Source organism: Candoia aspera, chromosome 5 (assembly GCF_035149785.1).
Source record: "Candoia aspera isolate rCanAsp1 chromosome 5, rCanAsp1.hap2, whole genome shotgun sequence".
NCBI classification, from domain to species: domain Eukaryota; kingdom Metazoa; phylum Chordata; class Lepidosauria; order Squamata; family Boidae; genus Candoia; species Candoia aspera.
Window position 1 is genome coordinate 10,857,777 of NC_086157.1, and position 8,992 is coordinate 10,866,768.

Genomic DNA, 8,992 nt, shown 5'->3' on the forward strand with positions numbered 1-8,992 from the left:
AGCTTTCCTATCTGGTCAATTATAGTTAGAAATTCCCATTAAAACCAATCCTGGAAATACTTATTTTTTCTTAACACAAGTTTGATTTGCATATCTAATGGATTTGAATGGGCATGAATCTATATATGCACACACCAGCCAGCAGTTAAACTCTACAGAAAAGCAGGGCCATGACAAAAGTAACACTGATTTAATGACCAACTAAAACTGCCATTCCCTAAAATAAGGCATTTCATTTGCGAAATTATTTGATCACATCTGCCTGTATCTACATGCAAGCTCCTTTATGTACACACACACAGTCCACAGCAACTCAATCTGGGCTCAGTCATCATAAACCTATGCACATTTACTACTGCCGCTGCCACGCAGAATGGCTCTGGCCACCAGGTTAAAGGAGAATCTATTTAGCCTAGCTTACCCAAGATAGGTTTTACTGAGGGTAGAAATTTGAGGGTTCTGATCATTGCTTTCTTTCTGCTTACAAAAGGAAACATATGGGTAACAAGTCCTTTGTGCTGGACCTAAGCTCAATTGAGCTCTCCAATTAGCGTACGAGACTTCTGGTCCTGTTCTGTCAGCATTCCAGGCTCACCTCCCTTCACATGTATCTTGCTGCAAAGGCATTTTGTTGACCCCAATTTCCTAGTTCTTCACCCAGAGAACTTCTGTTGCAGACCCTCCCTCCCCACCAAATGGAGAGCAAAGACAGCATGCCAGATGACAAAGATGCTCCTTTGAAGCAACAGCATCTTTTCCATTTCTCCCTTGCCTACTATTATCCACAATTGCCCATAATGGTATCCTGGTAGAAAGACAGGGCCTAACTGTAATAAACAAGGAACAATGATTCTCAACTAATGTGATAAGAATCCCTACCCCACCTCCCCAATTACAAGTAACTACTTGGAAAAGAGTCATCATGATTCCAGTACTTCAAACTTTGCACAATTCAAACAGGAAGTACACAATGCTTACTACGTAAAGCCATTCCCTTTGACCAGTGCTCAAAAGCTTACTACTAAACTACAACTAACGGCCTTAGGCTGGAATTGATACACCACACAGCAAATTAGTAACCTGTGATTAAATCAGTATTATACTTATGTATTTAAATTACAGTTATTCCATATTACAGCATATAAGCAATGCCTCGAGTATGTGTAGATTCTTTGCCCAATATGCTTGTTTCTGCTGCCAAGAATTCTCTTCCCACTCTCTGCCTCAGTCAAACTTTGCCATGATATGTTGAAGAATTCCATCTCTCCTTCACTGGTGAAACACTCAAGATTAGCATGCAGAGCAACACCACAGCCAGGCTTCCAACGTTGTCCTCCGACTAGTTAAGGTTTGTTGAATGGCAAGAAGCCAAGTCCACTTCAGAAAGTAAGCTGTCTTCTTTATTAGTAGTTTCCAAGTGTCTAAAAAGCAGTTCAGTTGTGGCCAATTGATCTTCCAGCTTCAAGGTTCCAGCATCTGGAGACACAAGCACTAGGGCCACACTATGCTATTGAGATATCAAAAAATCCAAATGCACAAAAGCTACAAGAAGCCTGAAGAAGCCCGCTCAACACATTAAACCAAGAGGCATTACCTATGCTGGGTTTAAATGAGTTTTTTTTATTTCAGATAGCCTACAAGACAAGTTTTTTTTTAAAAACCAATGCCTCCACTTCAATTAATTCGGGGTCAAAATAAATCAAATTAAGCTCAAGATGATATCAGTCCAGTTTTCAGACATTGTTGAGTCATGATGTTTGTTGATGAATAACGAGCAGCAGCCAATTATGATGACAAATGATTCAGAATGATTGATTTCGTGTTACTGTTAAGAAATGAATGAAAGTTAGCCTGTGTTCATATCAGGTCTTCAATACAACATCGGTGTTTATTCTTAAATGTTCTCCCTTATTCAATCTGAGCTGCTATGTGATCAGGCAGGCAGAAAGCGCAAGGAAGTCACTATTGCATCTTAATGCAAGCCAAAGAGTAAACAAATCAGCTCCTGGCCTATCAGTCGATGCTTAGCATTGAGCAAGGGTATCTCACCTCCTTAATGAGGTTGTTTGAAAGAGGAGAAAATCTGATGAACATTTTCTCAACCAGACAGCAGTGAAAATAAATGCCATCTGTAATGGCATCAACAGCAATATTCGGGGCAGATTAATTAACAAAATGTTAGAAATAGCAGAGCTCAGCCAGGTGAAAAGCAAGCACATTCTTCTCTTTTAATACTATTACTAAAGTTCACCATAATGTATATGGGATGCCACAGCACGACAATTATTGAGGGTTATGGGCCAGAGGCACTGTGACGTTCTAAGTCCACGTTAGAGGAGGAGGATGGTCCTCCCGTCTTGCTTCTCCCCTTCTTATAAACGTCAAGCTGGCTGCTGTTAGAACTATGCTACTCCTCAGTTCACAGACTTGACCCAGCAAGACTTCCATGTTGTGAATCGCTGTTTCTGTCTGCAAAAATATCTACCCGCTGTCTTGTAAATCTATACTTACGCATTTTTCCATGTCTAATCCATCCTTAAAGAAAATCATAAAGGGGGTCACGCCATCCTCGCGGAAATCCAGTAATGCCACCATGCCATCGGGATTCATATTCTCTCCCACAAAAAACTAGAGGAAAAAATACTGCCTGTTAATACAAGTTTGGCTCTTGCTCTGCCGACCACTAAGCAAGGTGCAATTAAAATTTGAAACTGTTTGGGAGCAAATCACCTTGAAACCTATGTACCCCCAAGGGCATGCATGAAACAGAAAAAAATGCTTTAAACGGTGCGACCAGAGCAAGGCTGATTCACGTTGTTCCCAGCATCTCACCACCTCCCAACCTAGCAAGTCCCATGGGCCCACTCATCCCAGTGCCTCCCCATTCCTTCCACTGCCATATCCTTGGCACCCCGCCCCACCAAATCAGCTCTGTGCAGGACAACTCTATTTTGCTCTCTGCATGGAATAACGCCACTCTATTCACAATCCAAAAGACCTGTAATACGTATGATATGATCAAGCAGACTGGCTGAAGTTAGCTATTCCATGTATGAAACAATCAGTACACATGCCAGCTATCACTGTATAGTCCTCTCGGTAGTCAAAAACGTAACTAAGTACTTCTCATTTCAGCGAGAACACAGAAGGCCTTCTCTGGTGTGAATTCCTGCCAGAGGCAGAAAACACACTCACCTAAGGGGAGACATCCTCTATTATGGGCAGAGAGTCCAAACACAACAGCCTTTCCACTACTGGAAACAGAAAACCTTTGCGGGTTTAGGAGTCTGCCAGAATCCATGAACCAAAGTTGGGAAAAGCAGGAGACAAGCACTGTTGTCCATCACCTCTGATTAAAGTTTAGAATTTTCCAGGAAGCTGAAATATCCAGCTCACTGAAGCAGAAGAAATAAGTAAAAATGTTTAGCCAGGTCCAAACCAGGAGGCAAGACCAGGCTCTTAAGCTGCGAGGGCTCCTGAGGGAGGCATCTGGGAACTTCAGCCTTCCTCTGCATTGGGGATGTGCAAAATGAGCCATTCCATGGACCATTCCATAGAACAGTGGATGACCAGTGGCTCATGACAACACTGAAACACGTGTGCTTTGTTCAGACATGGAACAAAACAGGGATACAAACACTGCTGTTCCAGGCACGGTGTTTCAAGGGGGGTAGGGGAGATGGGAACATAACAAAACCAGGGACCCTGGCAGCAGTGGCTTAAATTGGGGAGGAGACACACTGGCAAAACTGGGGCAGTAGTGAACTATGCAGCCTTGTTCTACTCATTCTTCTAAATCACTCTGGGATCCCTGCAAGTTTTATTTTATCCAAAACTTAGAACAAAAGCATTTCAGTCTATCGCTGTGGTCCATTGAAAGAGGCTTGACAGAATGTCCATGAAAACAATGCATTTGTTTTGGTGTGAAACACAATACTTTTTACAATTCATGTGCGTCATTAGCAGCACCTTTTATCTTATTTTAAAAATTGAGTAATCCTAACAAATCTTGGTTTTGCATCATAGTTTTATGACTGCACAGCAGTTTTCCAAAGTAATTCAGTTTCCTTTGTGATATGAGCAGATTTAGAGCACAGACACATAAAATCTGCATCTCTGGCTAAATAATCTTCTGGGTTTTTTTCCTAGACTCCCTGATACAGAAATAAATCTTCCAGGATGCAATGTATTTAATAATATTTTAGACATGGAATAGCCAGATTGGTGTGGTCCCCAGACCATTAAAATTTGTTCATCCTTAGTTTAGAGAATCTTGTATCTCAGTCTGACTCGAATAAGAGGTGGAAAAACAAGTCATTTAAAAATAAAACCCATATATAACAAAACGCATTTTAAGTCTGTAGCAAAAAGCTACAGGTAGTCCTCACTCAACAACCATCCGAAGTTACAGTGGCCTCAGAAAAAATGCTTTATGACCTGTACTCACACTTACAACCGTCGCAAAATGTCGCACCAGCCCAGTCACACGATCACAATTTGGGCACTTGGCAGCTGGCTCTCATTTACAACCAGTTGCAGTGTCCTGTATCATGCAATTGCAATGTGCAACTTTTTTTTGCCAGTTTCTGGCAAAAAAAAAAAAAGGTCCATTGGGGAAGCTGGACTCACTTAATGACTGCAATGATTCACTTCACCACCATAGTAAATATGGTAGTAAAATTGGGTCTGGCCCCAACTCATTTAACAAGAGCACTGCTGAACAACCAGTTTTCCGGTCCCTACTGTGGTTAAGCAAGGACTACCTGTACTCATTTACAGTAACCCTAGGATCATATAGACTTCCTGTATTTTCAGGAAAAAAGAGAGGCTTTGGAACTTACCTGATAATTTTTGAAGTTTCCAAGAATATGTTTAACTTGTTCAGCTGCCCCTGTCATGAAAGGCTTTACTCTCTCTGGCTTTGTTTCCTCAAGTCTGGCTTTGATTCTAGGGAAAGGAAGCAATTCTTCAACACCTATACCTTTTCTCCTCCATAAGTAAAATTTAGGCAGAAATCATATGATAAAACAAATGCTACAATAAAGGAACATTAGTGGGTTTAGTGCACGGGCTTGACCATACAAGATTTGAGATCTGTGCATGATCAGTAAGGCCAGAGTGGTAAAGAACTATCATCTGACTGGAATATGTGCATGACAGCAACCACACTTGATGCAACCTACATACTTGTGCCAGACATTATTAAATAATTGTGCTAGTTGTGCAAAGTCATCATGATGCATATGCCATTAATTTTGAGGCCGTGTAGCTTTGTATAGACACTGTTGCTGGAGACATCACCTCTATAGATTCCTGTGTAATCAATAATAGAGGGAGAGCCAGGAACCCAAATTCATAGCACCACAGATTCTACTCCCGCTACCTTTCCTCACTGTCTGCAGTGGAAATACCTAAGGCTCTGAAGTGGTGGACCTACCAGTATGAAGGTTATTGGTTTGAACCAAACCATAAATTATAGATATCCCCCTCAACAGCCAGTTTCATCCATGAAGAGGCAGGTGGCTGCATTTTGCAAGCTTCTCAAAAACCCTGAAGGTCAATTGTGAGACAAGGCTGAAGGTACCATAACTAAAGATGAAGCAGGCATGTAAGCAGAGAGGACAAAAAGCCAGGAAACTTGTTTATAAGTTCCCTTCAGGGAGGTAGATAAGAAGAAAGCAAGTCATTAAAAAAACAGAGGAAAAGATGTCACCTGAACCAGACAAAGGAAGTTCGGCCTGAGCACATGGAACGTCCCCCCACCCATCAACAGCTACCAGCAAAGCAAGGACTTTTGGGGATTAAAGTGGTCCTAAGTGGGGGCGCTGCGGGTTAAACCGCTGAGCTGCTGAGCTTGCCGATCGGAAGGTCGGCAGTTCGAATCCGCACGACGGGGTGAGCTCCCGTTGCTAGTCCCAGCTCCTGCTCACCTAGCAGTTCGAAAACATGCAAATGTGAGTAGATCAATAGGTCTACTCTACCTTCGGCGGGAAGGTAACGGCGTTCCGTGTCATGCCGGCCACATGACCACGGACGGGTCTACGGACGCCGGCTCTAACGGCTTAGGATCGGAGATGAGCACCGCCCCCTAGAGTCAGACACGACTGGACTTTACGTCAAGGGAAACCTTTACCTTTTAAAAGCTGCCCACTCCTTGAGTCTTTTGCTGTTACTCTAAAGTCACTGGGTCTCCGTGTATTGCAAAGAACCTGTTGTGCCTCAGTTCAGTTGGAAGTGATTTGTGTGTGTCCCTAATTACTGCCCAGCTGCTGACCCGGGCTGTGTGTCTTGTCTGCTCAAGCCGCACCTACCTGGAAAACCCAGGTAGAAAGCCAGGGGGGCGGACGAGGTGAGTGACCTAAGCCGAACCTGGGAGCACAAGTAACACAATCCTATGCTAAGTCACTTGAAAGAATGAAATCCAAGTTCACTTACGATTTCATGTAGTCCTTGATGTACTTTTTGTAAGATTCTTTAGTGAAACTTGTTTCCTGAAGGTGGTGGTTCATTACTATGTCAACACCAGTGACAACTGTGGCCTCTGTACTTTCTCCTTCTGGACCTTCAGCAGATGCATTTCCACCAATTAAAGCATCATCAATTTCACCTTCTTTCCTGCTCACCATCTGATACATTGAAATAACCAAGGAACTCTGATAAGACACACATATTTAGGATTGCAACATGCCATTCATTAGACCCCCCCAAAGTATTTTTCCCCTTAATCCAAACAACTATATTTTAAAGTCAGACAGCACATATCTGAAGAGGGTAATAAAGGTTGCCTACCCTCTCCACCGTTTCAAATCAAGCCCAGTATTTGGTCTTTCGTTTTCAAAAGTACTCAACACTCTTGTTCTGTTCAAAATGTATTACTTGGAGTAGGTGGTAATAAAGTACTTCAAAGATGAATTCACAACATTTCAGAAATTTCAATACCACCTTCCGGTTTCTATCTCTTTCCCTTAAGGGGCCACAACTTGCTCCCTCATCAGCTGGAGGTGATGTCATCATAAGGCTGGTGATGTAATAGTGTGTGATTATTTCCCATATGTGGAGTGCTTTTCTGCAGTTTTAGGGTTGGGAATAGGACACATCTAGGAGATAACACTCCTATTTCTACCTTGAAAACTTCAACGCATCAGCCGCAACCATTCGGCAAAAAACTTCAGCACTCCAATTTTGAGCAATCTGGGTGGGTGGGATTAAGGATAAAAAAAGAGAAGGCATCTTTCCCAGACATCCCACTTCCACTCCTATATTTAAAGGGGGAAGAGCGAAAACTGTGTCATCAAAATTAGGACATTTTGCTGTAACGGTGCTGTGATTTGGGAAGCCAGGATGTCCTGTGCTGGCAGGACTATTTGCGGATTCAGTTCTGAAGAGCTACTCAAAGAAACGTAAATAGATTCAATCTCTCCACAAAAAGAGCCTTGAAAGAAATGGATTAATAGAGTCTGGAGTAAGAATCCCTCGCTCAAAAAGCTAGCTATGAACGTCCGTCTCTCCATGTCCATCAAACCACAGCATGCAGCCAACCGAGCCACCTTTACGGTTCCCCACCCAGCTCACACCTACCTTCCCTTCCACTTCCAGGCAGAGACCATTGGCAACTTCTTTGATTTTGTAGATATCCGAGAACATCTCATCTTCTATAAAAGGAAGAAACAACATGGCTTTTTCCCCTGCCCCTTGAGAGCACGCGCGCACCCTTCTCCTAAACTCAGCTCGTGCAGATACCAGCGGCAGCCCAGAAAGTGGGCACCTTCCGCTTCTCACGGCTCATTCCACCCCGTCTGTGCCTCTTGGGAGAAAAGACAAACCTGAAACCACCCACCTCTGTTCTTAACCGACAAGGAGCCCCTGGACTCCTACCACATGGGGGGCCCCACTCCCACAGCATGGCGGACCCGAGACCCACGTTATCATCGGTGTTTTACTTCTGCACCCCGAGAGCTTACAAGAAAGCAGGCAACGAGCCTGAAACCCTACAAGTTCTAAATATGAAGCTTCAAGCGAGGTCCTGGAGCAACAGCTGTTCCCATAAGTAACCTTGGATGCAAGTCAAGGGGGGGCACCACCACTCTAGGGCAGCAGACTGGGAGCCACAGCCCGCGTGGCCCCCAAGCAGGCCACCCCCAGCCCCCCACAGCGCAGATGGGGGGCCCGGCAGACGCCCGGGAGAGAGCTGTCAAAACCGGCCCGCGAGACCCCGCAAGGCCACCAGGGGGCGGCGCCGGGGAGCGAGAACGTCCCGCGACCCTTTGCCGCCCTCTAGAGGTCGCCACGGCTTTGGCAGCCGCAGCCAACGCGTCCTTCCTTTCGCCCCGGTCCCGGCCTGCCGCGCAAGCGCAGTGCCCCTGGCGGCTGGCTGGCGCCTTGGCGACACGCGCACGCAGCCAATGGAACGCCGTCTGGGGGCCCGGCGACCCCGCGCTCGCTTCCTTCTTTAGGCACGAGCCAGGCGGAGAGCGCAGGCGCAGTGCAAGGTGAGCCGGCGCGCGTTCCCCGGCCTGGAATGTGAGGCTGCGCAGGCGCACTCGGCGCCGCGGGGGGCCGCCGCGCCCGCCCCTCCCTCCCCCCCCCCGATTTAGAGGGAAAAAACGCGGCGGGGGGGCTCGGGCTCACGGCTGATGCAGTCGCGGTAGATGATCATGGCTGAGGCGGCGGGCGGCGGGCCGGCGGTGTCGGGTGGAAGAGCGCTAGTCGCGGCAGCCCCTGGCGCGAGCGAGGAACGAGGCGGAAAAAGGCCGAAGAGGCGCCTCCCCGGAGCTCATATAGCCAGCAGGGCACGTCCCTGCCATCCGTGCGTCGCCAATCCCCGCGCTCCTCATGACGCACGAAACTGTGACGTCGCACGCACGTCGCCGGCCGCCGCGAGCGCCTTCCCCGCGCCCTAGAAGTAGGAAAGGAGAGCCGTCCGAGCGCTTGGAGGGACGTTCAGATTCCGGGTTCGTTCGTCATGGTTTGAGCAGAATCAAGAGCAACAGAA

General features: G+C 46.1%; 1 protein-coding gene and 1 non-coding gene across 2 annotated transcripts; both read right to left on the bottom strand.

Moving 5' to 3' along the window:
• Positions 1-1,081: 1,081 nt before the first annotated feature.
• Positions 1,082-8,780, bottom strand: TPT1 (tumor protein, translationally-controlled 1). The gene is made up of 6 exons (XM_063304581.1): positions 8,629-8,780; positions 7,579-7,652; positions 6,436-6,626; positions 4,842-4,947; positions 2,512-2,628; positions 1,082-1,825 (listed from the first exon to the last, which is right to left on the bottom strand). Exons 1-6 carry the CDS (start codon positions 8,654-8,656, stop codon positions 1,823-1,825), a joined length of 519 nt encoding a protein of 172 aa, XP_063160651.1. The 5' UTR covers positions 8,657-8,780; the 3' UTR covers positions 1,082-1,822.
• LOC134499408 (small nucleolar RNA SNORA31) lies at positions 1,897-2,026 on the bottom strand. Its single transcript, XR_010068132.1, has one exon. It is a non-coding gene; the product is annotated as a small nucleolar RNA SNORA31 (small nucleolar RNA).
• Positions 8,781-8,992: the final 212 nt, after the last annotated feature.

Excerpts from the sequence above, each read along its gene's own strand:
- TPT1 (XM_063304581.1), bottom strand. The coding sequence starts at position 8,656 with ATGATCATCTACCGCGACTGCATCAGCC. Across the intron at positions 6,627-7,578 it reads GCCTGGAAGTGGAAGGGAAG|ATGGTGAGCAGGAAAGAAGG; the intron begins GTAGGTGTGAGC and ends TCAATGTATCAG. Across the intron at positions 2,629-4,841 it reads GAAACTTCAAAAATTATCAG|TTTTTTGTGGGAGAGAATAT; the intron begins GTAAGTTCCAAA and ends TTTTTCCTCTAG.